Genomic DNA, 18,229 nt, shown 5'->3' with positions numbered 1-18,229 from the left:
GGCCGATGGCAACTTAATGTGCATCCATTGTACTCCAGGATGTAACCTGACGGCTTATAGACTTTGTAAAAATCAAGAACTGATAACCCCTTTAAAACACCAATTTTAATCTTTGATGATGGGTTTGAACTTAATCATTTATGCAAGACATAGCTCTGCATGTCCTCCACCAAGTTAAACAACATATTCCCTGGCGACTTAACGTCAAAAGCCAGGGCGGGTAAGACCCCAAATATAATATAGTCTTATGTAATTATGGTAAAAACTAGAATTAGGGCTATCAAAGCCAAAATATACTGGCAACTTAAAGTCAAAGGCCAAGGCGGGTTATCAAACCTCGCATATTCATATAACCAGGAAAACATACCTGTAGATTTGATTTTAAATGGTGCATTTTGAACACACAAAAAGTCTGGAGTTCAAATAAGTTTAAAAAATAAATCCCTTTGTAACAGATGAGTTTGAATCCGAAACCCTGATACTTCGAAAGAGATTGTCCATTTTGTACATGAAGTGCATCCAGCTTTTGCCGTAACCCTCTCAACTTTTTAGGACATGCTATGTGGGTGAAATGATGATACCATGCCAACTTTCAATCTTTTCAGAGTTCATTTATAGTGCTTTTCAATTTCAGGGCTATTTAGCTATAAAAAATCAGTAAATGCATGAAAAATACCAAATAAAGTCGGAAAGGGTTAAAAATTGATGATGTGGCTTTGAATGGTGCATTTTGAACACATAAAAAGGCTGGAGTTCATATAAGTTCAAAAAAATGAATTCCCTTTGTAACAAATGAGTTTTCGTCCGAAACCCTGATACTCCGAAAGAGATTGTCCATTTTGTACACGAAGTGCATCCAGCTTTTGCCGTAACACTACTAGGGAAAACCTTATACACAGAAGCTTACCGGTAGCGCGGTTTAAAAGGAGGCGCTACTGCTACTTAGTACTAGCGAGAGGTATAAAACCCGCGCTACTACTATTAACCCGCGCTACTAAGTGGTCTTCACCATGCCCCAGGACAGGCCATAGTAGTAGCAAGGGGTGTAAAACCTGTACTACTGCTAAGTTAGTAGCTATAGCGCATGTAAGCCCGCACGCTATTACTAAGCATGTCACCATCCACCCCGGCCCGATCCACTTCCACCCCACCACTCTCTCTCTCTCGTCCCTAAAAAAACTCTCTCTCTCATCCTCGGTCCACCCCATCCCGGCTCTCCCCACGATCTCCTCGCCGCCGCCGCCACCCACTCCGGCTGTTCCGGCGAGCACGGGCCGCGCGCAACACTCCCCCAAGCTCCCACCTTCCTCTGCTCCGATCCCCATGGAAGCCACCGCCGCCGCCTCCCTCGCACGGACCCTCGCCTCCTCGCCGCTCCCCCGCGGCACCCGCCGTAGCCGCGTGCGCGTGGCCGTGGCGCCGGAGCGGCGGAGGAGGGGTAGGGCGGTGCTCGCCGCGGCGGCCTCGACGGGCAACTACGTGGTGCCGCTGGACCCCGCACCGTCGGGGATCACGCGCCCGCTCGTCGAGATCCTGCGCGTGGCCGTGGCGCCGGAGCGGCTGAGTCGGGGTAGGGCTTCTCCGGCAAGGAGGAGGAGAGCGAGCTGGTGCCGTCCTCCCTCGCGCCCATCGTTCCCATCCTCAGTATGGCGAGCTGGTGCTCCAGAGTTGGTAGCAGCAGTATCCGTCGCCCGCATCTCCTCTGGGAAGACGAGTAGACGACCAAGGTATATATGTGCTTCAGGCCTTGTGTGAACAGGAACGGGGTATGGAATGGGTGCAGCAGATTAATTATAAGCGGAACCATCCGAATCTAGTTTTGACATCAGGCCTTGTCTGCAATTGTTAAACTTGTGATGTTAGGCAAACTCAATTTCTTCTCTTTTTTGATGTACCAATTGCTCAACACCATCAATGTGTATTGTGAATGTGTAGTATTTTCTCATTGTCAGGGGGGAAACATGTATCACTGCTGATAAAATCCATTGCCTATCTTTGATTTTACCTGATGATGAATATGGGTTGCAGTACATCGGGCCTGACTGACTGATTGCGTCTAGCCAAAATCTGCTCCTAGAGTAGTGTGTGGCAACATCTGAGGAGTGATTGTATTGTGGTTGTGCAGGGCTAGGGAGTGCTAGCCTTGATGTGCAAGGAAAGAAACCTGCCTGCCTTTGCGCTAAGTCCGCTTCAGAAAAGCTTGATTGATGCCGCTTTTCAGAGCCGCGACTGCGGATGGCCGTGATGTATGCTGGAGCGCCGTGACCTTGTGCTTGGAAGTGGTGGTCTGTTCCCTTTGTTGCAGCAGCTCAATGAGCATGGCAAGCTCTCAATGCTCAGGAATGCCACATGGACACTCTCCAACTTCTGCCGTGGGAAACCACAGCTAAACTTTGAACAGGTTTAATTCTGGGAAGTTGTCTCATTGATTGAACTTGCTGTAAAAAATGATGCTTATGAGTTGATCTGTGTGTGTGGCAGGTCAAACCGGCTCTCTCAGCACTGCAGCGCCTTATCCACTCTCAGGATGAGGAGGTGCTCACTGATGCCTGCTGGGCTCTCTCGTACCTGTCTGATGGTACTAATGACAAGATCAACTCATAAGCATCAGGTAAGCTCATTTGAGTGCTGTTCTCTTTTTATATATGACCTGCTGTTATTTCAATGATTAAAGCTGCAATTCCTTGTTGTCCATGTGGTAGTTAGTAGTACCTTGGGTATTTAATTATGTGTCCTCAATGTCTATAAATTTTAACATAACTTACAGCTCATAGAAGTGATAAAATAACTTGACAGCTATTATATGTTCGTTTATGTCGGAGCTTATTTAGGTATGTTGGTGGTTGAATTGCAGTGCTGGTTCATGGAATGTATGATTCTTAGATGTGTTTTGTTAAATAGTAGCTCATTTATTTAGCTTTGTTGGTCCCTCTCTTTTCATAATTTAGATGCTGTTTAACAATTCCTTTTCCTGGCTACACGAGTACAGCATGCATGCGTCTAAGTAGTGCTCCAAACAAGATGATCCTTTCGTTATCAATTTTATTATGGCAACCATACAACTTTTTTTTGCTTTTTGGTCTAAGATGAAGTTTATTCATGATAATTTTTTATCATGTCAACCATACAAGTTATAACACTAACTATAGGAAGATTACCCTTGAGAAAACTATTAGGAAAATCTAAAAAATAAGATGAACTATAATAAGGGTTAGATATAAAATTTTGCCTAAGTAACCGACCATGTGTCATATGAAAAACTTAATTTAGTTTAGCATATGTGGTTGCCTCACTTTCACGCTAGCACTAAATTTTGTTCATGTAGCTCATTGCTCCTCTGTTTTGTTTTCCACCTGACTGACTGACTTGTTGAATTATGTTACACAAGGCCGTTTTACTGCATTCGAGAAGGTGCACAAGATGGATCCAAACTCGAGCAGGCGCGGGGTTCGGCAGTTTAAAACCTATCTGCTGCATAGGCTGGAAAAGGTATGTATGCGCACGCATGCTGCTATAACCAAATTACTTACTGCAAAAGCAGAGGATTAATCATCTCTTAGTGTCATGATAAATTCGTCCGGCCGGCCAAGTAATTTTGTTGAAATGCAGCAATCCAGAGGAGCAGGTCGCTAGAAAAGTAACATGTGCCCAGCCGCCAGCGGCGGCAGTAGAAGGACTAATCACCTAACTGAAACACTAATATTCTGTAAATGTCCAGGTTGGTTCCATTTTCTGTATATGTCCTTGTACACTTATATTCTCCCATGATTGAGGTCTGCAATTCTTATGGGACAATCTTTGTTTGCAGGTTAAAAGAGTTGCAAAAGGTAATTTTGGGTCAAATTTCCATTGCAGCAGGATAATAAGATGTTGAAGCGGCAGACTGAATCCATGACACCGAAGTGCAATTGCGGCAGATTATCTCTATTTTTTCTTTTCATTTTTCTTATTAGTGGAGTGACAACAGGTAGAATGAGGAACTGTGATAGTAGATACAACAACTGTAGTAAAGAGAAACTTTTGTTTGCAATTGTTAATGACATACATACTTGCATGTTCTTTGATGTGGCACTAGTAGAAAAAGGGCCTATTGTCCCGGATCGTGAGGGCCTTCTGTCTCGGTTTTTGAACTGGGACTAAAAGGTCGTTACTAATGCCCTTGGCCTTTAGTTTCGGTTCTTACATGAACCGGGACAGATGGTCCTTCACGTGGCCGCTGCGGCCAGCCAAGGCAGGGTGGCCTCAGACACCAACCGGGACCAATAGGCATCCACGCGTCAGCATTTCAGTTGCTGGGTTTTTTGTTTTTTTTTGAAAGGGGGGGGGGTGTTTAGGGGGTTTTGGGGGGTTAATTTAGGTGTTTGTGTTAGCTAGCTAATTAATAGAGAGAAGTGTGTCCTCTCTTATCTCCGTGCTTGGTCGACGCTGCGTACTATACGTATAGAGAGGACTAGACACGCTAGCTAGCTAGTAAGCAAATGAAGGAAACAGATAAGTGACCAAATTAATAGAGGTTCATCATCATATTAAAACCAAAGTACATACATAGTTCTCATTGAACAACATATAGTTCTCCAGAGCATCTAATTATACCATACATTGAAATTATGTAAAACATTTCAATGCAACAACAAATGCGATCATAATCGCAATCAAGGTAACAACTGATCCAACTGCATAATGATATCAAGCCTCGGTATGAATGGCATATTTTCTAATCTTTTTAATCTTCAACCGCATTGCATCCATCTTGATCTTGTGATCATCGACAACATCCGCAACATGCAACTCCAATATCATCTTCTCCTCCTCAATTTTTCTTATTTTTTCCTTCAAGTAATTGTTTTCTTCTTCAACTAAATTTAACCTCTCGACAATAGGGTCGGTTGGAATTTCCGGTTCAACAACCTCCTAGATAAATAAAATCTATGTCACGTTGGTCGGCATAATTGTCATAAACAATAAATGAACCAAATAGTTATGAAAAGATAATATATACCACATCTGAATCATAGACAGGACGAGGGCCGATGGGGGCGGATACCAAAACCATCGCACTATATAATAACAAGGAATAATAAAAGTAAGAAAATTAGACAAGTATCTATCTAAAGTAAGAATTTTTTTCTTTCAGAAAGAACATAAGAACAAGAGGCTCACCACGGTGGTGCCGGTGACGAGACGGCAGTGAAGACGGGGACGGGACGTGATGGACCGCTAAACCTAGACAAATCTCGGGGAAAATGGAGCTCGGAGGTCGAGTTTCGAGAGAAGAAAGATTAACTAGTGTGGCTCAGACATTTCATCGAACACCTCATGTGCAAGGTGGTGAGCTAGAGAGCACCCAAATGCCCTTCCCTCGCCGGCTGTGGAGTGCTCTGCCGTGGCGATGGGGTATATATAGGCAACTCATTTGTCCCGGTTCATGGCTACAACCGGGACTAAAGCTCCACCTTCTGTCCCGGTTCTAGCCACGAACCGGTACCAATGGTTGTGGTTGTGGGCCAGGAGCGAGGCCCATTGGTCCCAGTTCGTGCCTAGAACCGGGACCAATGCCCACGAGGCCCGGCCGGCCCCCTGGGCTAACGAACCGGGATGAATGCCCCCATGGGTCCCGGTTCTTGACTGAACCGGGACTAATGGGCTTGTCCTGCCTGAACGAAAGCCCTGTTTTCTACTAGTATGGTCATTCGTGCGTAGTAATGCATAATGATGGTTTTTGGCTCATTTATTGCCTTCGGTGTCTGGTTAACCATGAAATAGGAGCCAGAGCAGTGGTCACTATCGTGTTTGTCTGGAATTGTATGCATAAAACGGAATTGGTTGATTTTATTTTTTTAATTTCTAATAAGTTAGTAGTGGCGTGGGAAAAAACTGCGCGCTACTAGTATTTAGGATACTAGTAGCGTTGGTACTATAGACATGCTACTACTATTTCGTTAGTAGTAGCGCGGGTCCGTAATAGCAGTAGCGCGGGTGGCACACATGCTACTAATAACAAAGTTAGTAGTAGCGCGGGTGCATCCACGCTACTACTAACTATTAGCTGTAGCATGATACTAGTAGCGCGGGTACCCGCGCTGCTAGTAGCCATTTTACCCGCGCTGGTAGTAGCCTTTTACCTAGTAGTGTAACCCTCTCAACTTTTTAGCACATGCTATGTGAGCGAAATGATGATATCATGCCATTTCAACCTTTTCAGAATTCATTTGTAGTGCTTTTCAATTTAAGGGTCATTTAGCTCAAAGAATGAACTAATAGCAAAATGAATGAACTAAAAATAAAATATTCTGTTATGATCAACTAAAAGAAAACTATAATATTCCTCAATAGCAAAAAGAATCAACTAAAAAGCTTTTATAAAACTCTAATAGCAAAAGAAATCAACTAAAAAGATTTTATAAACCTCTAGTATTTTTGAAACTAAAATTATATAAAATTTATGCAACTAAAATTATCATAGTATTTTTTTGTTCAAAACGTTAATAGCAAAAAGATTTTTCATAAAGATTTTTTGTTAAAACTTTAATAGCAAACTAAAATAACAAAATCAGTTTTTCATTAAAACAAACATTTAAAATAACCTAAAAACTACCAAATTGAATATAATGATAAAACACAGTAATATTAAGTAGTAGGAAAAAGAATCACTAAAAAAATCTGTTTTTATAGAATAGTTATTCACAAACTAGTGATTCACACAAATTTCAAAGAATTCGAATTTAAACTATTCAAATTTGAAAACTAATGGCACTAACAGAAAGTTTATAATTTTTGTGACCTAAATTTGAAATGGGAAGATTGTCTTCCATGTGCCGAATTCTCCTACAACAACAGCTTCCAAGCGAGTTCGGGCAAGTCCCCATTCGAGATTCTATATGGCAGAAAGTGCCGTACTCCTCTCAATTGGTCAGAGACTGGTGAACGCCAACTTCTTGGCAATGACTTAATCACAGAGGCTGAAGAAATGTGTAAAGTCATCCGTGAGAATCTCAAAGCCGCGCAATCGCGCTAGAAGAGTTACTATGATAGCAAGCACCATGATTTGGCTTTCGAGATCGGAGATCATGTCTACCTCCGCGTCTCTCCAATGAAAGGCACTCGTCGCTTCGGTATCAAAAGGAAGCTTGCCCCTAGATACGTGGGTCCTTTCAAGATCATTGGCAAAAGAGGCGACCTCGCCTATCAACTTGAGCTTCCCTCCAACTTCGCGAACGTGCACGATGTGTTCCACGTGTCACAGCTTCGCAAGTGCTTCAAGACTCTTGAGCGCACCATCAACTTCGAAGAGATTGATCTCCAAGAAGATCTGTCTTATCATGAGCACCCCGTTGCTATTCTTGAAAAAACTGAGCGCAAGACTCGCAACAAGTCAATCAAATTCCTGAAAGTGAAGTGGTCGCACCATTCCGACCGAGAAGCCACCTGGGAACGCGAGGACCACCTCCGTTCCGAATATCCGGAGTTCTTTCAGTCCTAGATCTCGAGACGAGATCCTCTCGTAGTGGTGGAGTGTTGTAACACACCGGATATAACTTTCCATAATTGTAACTCCAACTCTTGCCATTTTCGACTATGTGTTATGATATTCCCTCCGTGGTCGGGTTTTTGTTTTTCGTTTTGCATTTTGTTCATGTCATGCATTTCATATCATGTCATCATGTGCATTGCATTTGCATACGTGTTCGTCTCTTGCATCTAAGCATTTTCCCCGTTGTCCGTTTTGCAATCCGACACTCCCACGTGCACCGGCGCACCCCTCTTGTTTCTTTTCGTGAGCGGGTGTTAAATGTTCTCGGAATGGACCGAGGTTTGCCAAGTGGCCTTGGTATACCACCGGTAGACCACCTGTCAAGTTTCGTTCCATTTGAAGGTCGTTTGATGCTCCAACGGTTAACCGGGTAACCGCAAAGTCCTTTTGTGTGTTCCAGAAAACCCCCCTCCTAACAGCCCAAAACCCACCTAAGTCCCCTCCATGCTCTCGGTCGTTCGATCACGATCGTGTGGGCGAAAACCGCACTCCATTTGGAGTCTCCTAGCTCCCTCTAGCTATAAATAAGTGAACCCCCTCGGATTTTTCGCACAGATCAAACCCTAACCCGCTCCCTCTCCGCCGCCGGACGCGTCCGCCCCGCGCCGGACGTTTCCGCCGCCGCACGTCGCCTCCACCGGAGCTCCCGCCGTCCCGCGCCCCGGCGAGCTCTGCCGCCCGTGCCCGCCTCCCCCGACGGACCCGGTGACCTCCTCCCTCTCCGGCGCCCTTCCTCTCCGCTCCGCCCGCCGTGCGCCCCGACGCCGGCGTCCTCGAGCCCGATCCAGATCTAGGTTGACTTCTCCCTCCCTCCGAATTTCTCTAAGTCCCATATATTTTACATTATATGCTCCTGTTCATCGCATCATATCTCCGTGCACACTGCTCCGTTTCGTGCGTGTAAGATGTCCTCAATCACTTTGGGTTTGTAGGTTTGGGTTTAGGATTTGGGTTTTCCTCACTTCATGATTTTCGCTCAAAGTCCTCGAGGATGGGATGCTCTCAAATGACAAGTGTTAGTTTCTCTCGGAGCAGCCAACCAGCTAGTGGTTGTAAGGGGCGGCTAGTTATATCCTAGGGACACTACTGGAATCAGCTTCTTTGCCGTCCTCCATGGCGGACGGCAAAGGCACAGATCCCGGACGCAAAGGCCTTTGCCGTCAGCCAGCAGACGGCAAAACGTCCTGCTGAAAGAGCGACGGCAAAGGGCACTTTGCCGTCTGCGGGCGGACGGCAAAGGTCATGCCTCTTTGCCGTATGCTGGCGGACGACAAAGACAGGCTCTTTGCCGTCTGCGGGCAGATGGCAAAGACCGGATCTTTGCCGTCTGCGGGCAGATGGCAAAGACTGGATCTTTGCCGTCTTCCAGCTAATGGCCAAGAGGCCTCTTTGCCATCTGCTGGCAGACGGCAAAGACTGCAGGCTCTTCGCCATCTGCTGGTAGATGGCAAAGAGACCAAATAGGCATTAATTCTGTTTCTTCTTATATGCATTCATTTTCACAGAAAATCAAACACACACACACACACACACACACACACACACACATATATATGACCAATATAGGATATTCAACACATGTTACCAATAGTAGCAAGTTTCATCCATACATATACATAGTTTCATCAATATTACACAGTTTCATCCATAGGTAGCAAGTTTCACAAAGTAAAAAACAAAAACTAAAGACAAGCACTCCATATCTGAAATTACAAGAAATGACCTAAAACTAAATATCTATTTTCCTAGGCAGCACACACTTGACCACCATAGCAGCTTGCCAGACCGTTGTATCTGTGGAGCACAAAACAACAGTCAGCCTGATTAGAAATTTTAAGAAGAGCAGTGCTAGTTTAAGAGTTATGAACAGATAGAAATGGTGCATAAATTAATATTATTCAACAAACATAAGTTCTTTCCAAGTGAAACACGGGGCAATGTTATCCACTTCAAAATAGAACAGAACACATAGGTACACACATCGTCAAGTTTTTTCCACAAATGAGTTACTGTTTGAGTTCAAGAATGACCAAGGGCCTAATTGGTTCACATGACCTAAAAACTCATAAATAGGAAAATCACTGGGTTGCAATGTCATGCCCTCTCTTGATACAATATGATCGACAGGATGTTTGAGTGCATCATAGAAAACCATAGGAGTTTTTCAAGGCCGCATATTACAATCATATGGAATAATTTGAAGCAGAGAGGCCCCAAAAGGGGAAATCATGTTGTGTGGGAAAAGAGAATACCATTCGCCGCAATGAAAAATATAGAATGCCAGAATCACTATTCTAGAGCACATATCCGTACCAAAACATTTATAGTGTTTACAACTCTTCTAAGCATGTGAGAGCACTATGAGGACAATCAAATTGAGTTATCTAAGCAATTTGACAATCAAATGGAGTTAACACGGGCCCCAGCGTTAGGGATTTAGTGACGGCAGCAGTCTACCAGCCGGCTTCCTCGATAGAAGGGACAGACCCAGTGCTAGAAGCAGAACAAGAACATTGATACACAAGATAAGCACAAGCCCTTGAGAGCAGTCTGCTTGGCAGAACAATTAATTAACCTCTAGAAGCAGAAGAAGCACGTTGATAGACAAGTTATTATGAAGAACCAACCTTGACAGCAGTCTGCTTGCGCAAGATATCATTGGACTTGAACATGACTGTGGCAATCCAGATCATGACGAAGAAACCTACACAATATAAACTCAATTGTAATGAGGAACTCGCCATCATCTTCTGACCAAGAGGCATCAAGTACCTAGACAAAAAAGTAAGAGCACAATAAGATACAATGTATGCCGGTGGACATGTTTAACAGCAAGAAAACTACCCTATGAATAGCATAGTTAAATGGATTCCTCCTAGTAGTATGTGTTCTATTATTCATAGTGATGAGAGCCCGACACTATGCCAATATTGTCCAGAAAGAAAAGGCCTCCAAAATGTAGCATTATTTCAGTAGCAAGATTTTCTTTTCGGAAATAGGTTTATCCGAGGAGCATTGACCTTCGTCACATAATGTAATACAGGCACTTCATTTGTTTTTAAGAAACTTGAGATTACTGCTGGTGCTAAAACAAACCCCACCAAAATCCTCTTTCAGTTAAAATACCAATTCACGTACTAGCTAGCATCACTAGTTAAGAAAACAGATTTATCACTTATAGCAGCGCTGACCAAATTGCCACGGCAGCAGAACCCCAGCCATATGAGTACCCTGTCTTAAATCTAGACTATACCAATTGTGCAACTGACATTGAGATTTCAGAGGGCGGGCGCAGCAGAACGGCAAGTGCTATACCCTCACATTGGGGTCCCTCAGGTTGGCGTGCAGTCACTCGGCGGACACAACAGGCTCGGTCTGCGGCACCGCGTGGACGACGCCCGACGCAGCGTTGGCGGCGGCGGCCTCCGCTGACGACGTGGCGTTGAAGCGCGCGGCGATCCCGAACCGCGTCATTGACGGCGACAGCGACGCCCCGCACCCGACCTCCGCCGGGCGCGCCCATCCGACCCTGCCCTACAAGTTTCCAAGAAAATTATGACAGCCTCAACAAGTACTGAACGAAAAGAAGATCTGACAACTACTGCCTCTGTCTCATAATATACAGAAACATCAGAAACTTGTGTACCTTCCAAATGGACCAATCACTTTGTTGATCGCTTGGAGAAAATATATGCTTTGAGGAAGAAGAATTATTGTCGCGCTGCCTACGTAAGAAGGTTGCCGCATAAGTAATCAGGTTGATCATGAGGGTGGTTTATGCTATGCAAGAGGAGAGTACAAGGTTGTGGTCAGAATATTGTTTTTTTACCTGAAACACACTCGGCCATTCATGGCCTCTACGGATCTGCAGTATCAGGTGGTGGCATCAGAATTCAAGCGTACAAACATGTGTGTGTCTCTGCTTCAGTCACGCTCTTGAAAGCCTGTCCAAAATCCAACTTTCGCAGACCTGAAATCATTGGTAAATTGGCATTGGCAATCTGCAGTGAACCACAATTGGATGTGCTTGGCGTCCGTTAGTAGCAAATGTTCAGAACTACCCACACATGTACAGTCAAGAGCTTAACACTAAGCAGTTACAGAAAGTAGTAGAGATGAAGCAAGCAACAATATTTACTTCCGGGATATTATCGGCGGATCCATGAGACATAGCATTTTTCGATTTTCATAGGATTCAATCCACGCATCGAAAGGATTTGGACCAGTGGAAACATTTGAGCCGTGTCAAGTGTACTACCTCTCAATAATATTTTTACTCCTGTTAGAACTTGTTTAGCCGCTGTTTAGGGGCAGTACAGGGGGTCACTCGATGTAATATTGGTAAAGCTAGCTAGATGCATCTACAGTAGTTAGTAGCAGCAGTACAGCAAACAGCGATGCAAGCAGTAACTGCAGCAGCAGAAGTAGCAGCGCAGCAGGGGAGCATGCTAGCGGACGGCAGCGGGCGCGCGCAGCGTAGGGGACGGGCAGGGGTGGCGTAGGGCCGTAGCAACAGGGGGCGGCGCCGGCGCAGCCGGGCGAAGACAGGCGCGGCCAAGCGGAGCGCGCGCGTAGCGAGGCAAGGCCGCGGGTGCAGCGCAGCAGCGGGCAGCGTCGGGGTGGTCGCGGGCGTGCGGACAGCAGCAGTCTACAGCAGCGGGGCGCGTACAACACGTGTACGACCATGGACGAGCACAAGGCGACGACTACAACGACATATCAAAGGGGGAAAGGAGGGAAATCGACATAGGAGCTCACCACGGAGCTTGTGGACGTGGTCAGGGAGCGCGGGGGTGGCCGGACACGAAAGACTCGAGGACGAGATGCGGCGGCCGTGGGCGAAGACGACGGCGATGGCGAGCGTGCGGGGCCTCCTAGTTCGAGCCCTTATGCGAGGGCAAAGAAGACGACGATGGAGGAGCTCCTAGACGTCTTGGCGCGGCGAGGGGGAGCTGGTGAAGGGGAAATGGCGACAGGGCTGCGGGTGCGGGCGGATCTGAGCGAGGGAGACAAGGGTGAGGGGAAATGGTGAGGTGGCAGCGCGCATCGGCGGGCGGAGGCGAGGTGGCGCAGCGGCGCGGGGTCGAGGGAGGCGGGGTCGGGAGGCTCTCGGCTGTGGGGCGGGCGTCGTCGAATCCCGCCGGAGCTCACCGGAATCGGCCGGCGTAGCTTCTCGTGGCAGGGAGAGGGAGAGACGAGCGGGAGAGAGAGAGGGTTGGGGCAGAGAGAGGGGCGGAGAGAGAGGGGATAGGGATAGAGGAGGTGGGGCAATGGTTTTTTTACCCGCAAAAAAAAAGATAGCCCCCTCGTTGCCGTCTGCCAGCAGATGGCGAAGAATCTTTGCCGTCCGCGAGCAGACGGCAAAAAGTGGGGTTGGACCATTGCAGTATACTGGCATCCGGTGGCACCTCTTTGCCGTTCGCTGGCAGATGGCAAAGATCTGCCAGCAGACGGCAAACAAATAACAGATGGCAAAGACTTTCTTTGCCGTCTGCCAGTTCTTTGCCGTCTGTTGTTTGGTAGCAGATGGCAAAGATCTTCTTTGCCGTCCGCAAGCAGACGGCAAAGAACTGGCAGACGGCAAAATCCCTGATTCCAGTAGTGGGAGCAGCCTGACATGATAAGACATAAATGCCCTTCAACGATATGACCGTTAGATGGGTAGATATTTTGGGACAGCTGGCACGTAGCACAGCAACGGTCAGATATTTGAGGTTCGAATTCCTTAGGGATATCATGTTCCTCACTGTGTAGGCAATCCGCACTGACGAATTCCTAACTCCTCAGTCAGAACAAATTCCTCAGAGTCTTCGTCTCTGTCACTGAAGAAATTGACTGAACTGATATGAGATTTCCAATGGCTTCACTGGAAGGATTGGGTAGGTGTAGGATTTTGAGATGAGCATCACTTGGAAATCAGTTTCCTCAGTATTACCTCGACCCCCTTTAACAGTACGGTGTTTCCTATGACTCACGAAGAAGAAAACGAAACTATGAAAACAAAAGTCTTCGCGCTTCATAATCCTCGCATGAATATCCAAGTCTTCAAGGTCACACCAATTTCTTCACTTTCAAAGTCTTCGGGACAACCAAAGTCTTCAGCCGAAGACATTCATTTTTAGGGGTTGACTTTCAATATAAATATCAAACTCCTCATCGACTTATAGAACCTGTGTACACTCACAAACATATTAGCCCTTGACCTATAAGTCTTCAATACACCAAAATCACTAAGGGGCACTAGAAGCACTTACAGTTAGTCCCAAAAATAAAATAAAATAGCATATAAATGCATATTAAACATCCAAAACAGATAATATAATAGCATGGATCAATAAAAAAATTTAGATACGTTGGAGACGTAAAGGCCCGAAGAAAAGGTTGCGCCAGAATGAAAAGTTCACGATCACAGAAATCGCGGACGATGGCCAACCGATTGCTCCCAAGTGGACCAAGGACACATTTGTATCTCAGTGCGGAGCTATTGTTATGGACAACATCCTGATAAGCATCCATCAGTGGACTAAGAGTAATGACGACCCTAAAGTTTCTTATGTCCATGATAGAATGAAAGGTGATCTTTGGACCTCGCTAATGACAAATTTCAGCCTCCCACCAGAGGAGGATCCGAATAACCCTGTTATAGAGCCAAAGGTCAAGGCGTTTCCTTTTAAGAAGATGGCTGATCTATTCAGGAACAGGAAGAGAGAGTTGAACACAAAGTTTCTCTACAAATGGAAGACTACATAATTCACCAGTCGATACAAGAATATAAGAGATCAATGACCCACATTTGTGGCCTACAAGAAATCAGAGAAGGGTCTGAAAAGGTCAGCGACAAACAAGAAAAATGTTGCAAAGAAGAAGTATCACCATCACATGGTGTCAGGTGGTTACTACAAAGCCCGGCCATTGTGGGATAAAGTTGAGCAAGACCTGCTTGCTAAAGGGGTCCAACTAGTGACATTGAATTGGCCAGACCATGCAAGGACTTGGTTCTTCAGGGTTGGGGGAACTTTGGACTCAGTGACAGGGGAGTGTGTTTGGACGGACAAGCAACTTGCAATACCCATCAAGAAGCTTCACAAATATATCAGGCCAGCGCAGAAAAGGACGTTCATTCCCGACAGAGAGAAGGACAAGCTGACAGAGGTCATCGGGAATCCTGAGCACCCTGGAGGAACACGAGGCACACCAGGCTCCATTTCGTGGGTGCATGGGTTTCCCGGCCAACCATCTCAGCGGTGGTTACAGAAGCCGAGAGAGGAAGAGCAAAATGGAGAAGCTCAATGGAAGAATAGCAGCGCTAGATGAACTTGAGAGCCAGCGAGCTACCGGCCAACATCTCACAGTGGCACGAAGATCCTTGCTTCGATGCTGCCCCAGAAGCTACCCAGCATCTTAGCGAAGAAGCTGTGTGGCTTCCACGGAGCTCGTTTAGCTTGATTTCACGGCTCCTCGCTACCCTGCGGATAGTATCACGGAGGCTGAAAATTGCGAGCTAATGACAAAATTCATGAACCTGACTTTGAAGGCGGCGGTCGGCTCTACTATACCTCCTCAAGCTGAGGGTACTGTTCATTGCCATCCGATTCCACATGGCTATGCTGTTGTGACGGTGGATGAAATAATGGAGGGATTTGAGGAGCCGGAGTTTGACTTCCCTACAGGTGAAGGGGAGAATCATCTGCGAGCAGATTTAAGGAATACATTTCTATGGAGGAAGGAGTACATCAAGCTTCCAAATTGGACGCCTCCTCCTCCTCCTCCTCCGGCGAGTCAGTACACACTACTAGGGAAAAGCCTAGCAGTACCGCGTGTTTTTGGCCTATCAGTAGCGCGGGCAACCGCGCTTGTGAAAAGGCACTACTGCTAAAGATTATCAGTAGCTTGTGTCCACCCGCGCTACTGCTATATCCACTTAGTAGTAGTGCTTCCTCGGAAGAGCGCTACTGGTAATTACTAGTAGCGCTTCTGGCAGCCCGTGCTACTACTATTATTCCTTATTCTACTTCTTTTTTATTTCATGTTGTATTGATACACCTTTATACAAGTTTTCATACAGTAGCAATTTAGAGATTCTTTTTAGATCATAATGAGTTATTACATCACGGCGTGAAAGAATCGTGGACTAGTTTCAAGTGGATGTCCATCCACTTGAAACTAATCTGCGGTTCTTTCACCCAATGATATAATAAATATCATCATCATCATCAAATCATTAACAACTTATCATCATAATACATCATTGTCATATAAAACCTCCTCATGATCATCATTTTCATCAATGAGACATCATATAGCAAGTTGGTCACTAGTCATAATCACAACTCTTCCTCATCATCATTAACACATTGTACCTAGGACCTACTTCTCTCATAGGACCTAGTACCTTCTCTTAGGTAAAATAGCATAAAACAAGATAGGCCCTGACTCTCCATTATGAAGAATGGAGATTATCCTATCTCCAATTATTTCCCTTCGCACAATGTTGCTTCCAAGTAGCTCCCTACGAGTGACCATACATTTTTTTTCCAATCTTTGATTGTCATGTCTTCATTGGTTTTAGAAATCCAATATGGATAGGAGTGATTCGTAGGATGACCTGGCCATGTATTCAAAACATCAAGGCGACCTTTCTGAAACATCAGATGAGGCACACACTCCTGCGGGATTATCTGTTGAAAAACATAGTAATAACTTCGTAGTTAGCAATGTAGTTCAGTTTTAGAAGAATTTATGCAAAAGATGCACAGATGTCGTAATACTAAAAAAACTTACCATGACATCTCCATGGATGTTACCATAGGAACCCTAGGAACCTTAGCTCGGCAGAGGTAGGGGAGGAGGAGGAGGAGGAGGTGTAGGCGTGCTCACCTCGGGCGCCGGCGGAGTTAGGGAGCAGTCGAGGGAGGGGCACGCGGCATCGACGTCGGGGTCGGGGTCGGTGTGGAGGTCGGGGTCGGGGTCGGGGTCGGCATCGAAGACGGGGTTGGGGTCGAGGGCAGCAGCGGGCGTGCGGAGGGCGATGTGAGAGCGCGCGGCGGCCGACGGCGATGCAGGGCGACAACGGCGGCTAAAGCAGATCGAGGTTGGGGGAAGTGGCCGAGGGAAAGAAGAATCGCGCGGTTAAATCAAAAATAGCAGTAGCGCGTTCGCGAAAATGCGCTACTGCTACATTAGCTATAGCTAACATAGCTATAGCGCGGGCTAACAGAACGCGCTACTGATATGTTAGCTATAGCGCTTGTACTGAAAGTACGCTGCTGCTATGCCTTTCTCCTTTATTTTTATTTTTCTTTTATTTTCCTTCACATTTTATTTTTTTCCTTTCCATTTTTTCTATTTCTTTCACTTTCATTTACTTTTGTATATGTTTTTATTTTCTTTTCTTTTCATTATCAGTAGCGGTTCCCGCGCAAAACACACTGCTACAACCATCTTAGCAGCAGCGCGCTTTCCTTGAGCTCGCTGCTACTATTCCTAGCCTGCGGAGAACAGTGTCGGAATTATAGTAGTAGAGCTTCTTTGGCCTGGCATGCTACTGCTATAATATTAGCTGTAGTGCATTTATTTTACGGGCGCTAGTGGTAAGTAGTAGTGGCGATTCTTTTTTACGAGCGCTACTGGTACGGTTCTGTGATCAGGGCACTCCGCCTCCTCCGGCGCGTGAGGCCACTCCAGCTCCACCTCCGCCTCCTCCGGCACGTCGGAGCACTCTGCCTCCTCTGGCGCGTGAGGGCACTCCGGCTCCTCCTCCGCCTCCTCCGGCGTGTCAGCAGACTCCGTCGCGTCAGCAACGGCGGACGAGAGACGCCGCCGCTCCGGCGGCTAGTAGTACAATCAGAGGCGGGAAGCAATTCAAATACGGTCCATGTCTCAAGGCTCCGGAAAAGTTACTCTATGAGAGGACAGACAAGGAAAACGCGGACATCTGTGCTGCCGAAGTGAGGGACTTTTTTGCATGGAACCTCCACCTCCGAAGGAAACGTTAGATCCGGTGAAAGTGGAGCGCACTCTGGACGCTCTTAAGCGACCAGCACCGCCTCCACCGCAATCCAACTATGAGCGCATTATTGAAAGGACATATAAGGAAGCGCAGCGGTCGGGAAGTACTTCCAGTGATGCAATATTAGCACAACAAAGAAGTGGGAAAACAATTCCCCAGCTCGGCGAACAGGCGATGCAATCGTGCCCCGCGCTTAGGGTGTCTAGCGATATCGTCGCTAATCATCCGGGGCTATTGCCCGGTAGCAATGCTGGTGATTACCTGAGCGATGATGTAGAGTTTGAAACGTTAGAGGCAGTAGAGATCTTCAGATACGAGCATGGGAAGCCTCTCGTCAAACCTGATCATCCTTCTCTAACAACGATGATGCGAAGATTGCATGAATGGTACATGGATAGCTGCAGGAAGTCTGGGAAGGATAGTTTGATGCTGAGAATTAAAGAGGAGCACGACCTCGTTGGAACTGATCTGTTGCCTGTTTAATTTGTGGAGTTATTCCAGTTATACAAACAAGACGCCCTCGACAAACAACTCGTGACTTGCTACTGTCTGTAAGTATTACTTATGTAATTAAGTCTCTATAGCTCACCTCTTTCATTGCATATATATATATATATATATATATATATATATATATAATTATAATTATAATTATCCTCACTATATTATGCAGCCTGAAGATTGTCGAA

General features: G+C 46.1%; 1 protein-coding gene across 1 annotated transcript; it reads left to right on the top strand.

Moving 5' to 3' along the window:
* Positions 1-1,154: 1,154 nt before the first annotated feature.
* LOC141027933 (uncharacterized) lies at positions 1,155-4,064 on the top strand. The gene is made up of 6 exons (XM_073505565.1): positions 1,155-1,727; positions 2,281-2,401; positions 2,482-2,611; positions 3,389-3,489; positions 3,610-3,718; positions 3,809-4,064. The coding sequence occupies exons 1-3, from the start codon at positions 1,324-1,326 to the stop codon at positions 2,602-2,604; spliced, it is 648 nt and encodes a 215-aa protein (XP_073361666.1). The 5' UTR covers positions 1,155-1,323; the 3' UTR covers positions 2,605-2,611; positions 3,389-3,489; positions 3,610-3,718; positions 3,809-4,064.
* Positions 4,065-18,229: the final 14,165 nt, after the last annotated feature.

This window comes from Aegilops tauschii, chromosome 7 (genome assembly GCF_002575655.3).
Source record: "Aegilops tauschii subsp. strangulata cultivar AL8/78 chromosome 7, Aet v6.0, whole genome shotgun sequence".
NCBI classification, from domain to species: domain Eukaryota; kingdom Viridiplantae; phylum Streptophyta; class Magnoliopsida; order Poales; family Poaceae; genus Aegilops; species Aegilops tauschii.
Note: the sequence above shows the minus strand (reverse complement) of the source record. Positions and strands in the feature narration are given on the sequence as shown.

Coding starts and splice junctions, on each gene's coding strand:
- LOC141027933 (XM_073505565.1), top strand. CDS start 1,324: ATGGAAGCCACCGCCGCCGCCTCCCTCGCACGGACCCTCGCCTCCTCG. Junction 1,728..2,280: donor AAGACGAGTAGACGACCAAG/GTATATATGTGC, acceptor TGTGCTTGGAAG/TGGTGGTCTGTTCCCTTTGT. Junction 2,402..2,481: donor CACAGCTAAACTTTGAACAG/GTTTAATTCTGG, acceptor TGTGTGTGGCAG/GTCAAACCGGCTCTCTCAGC.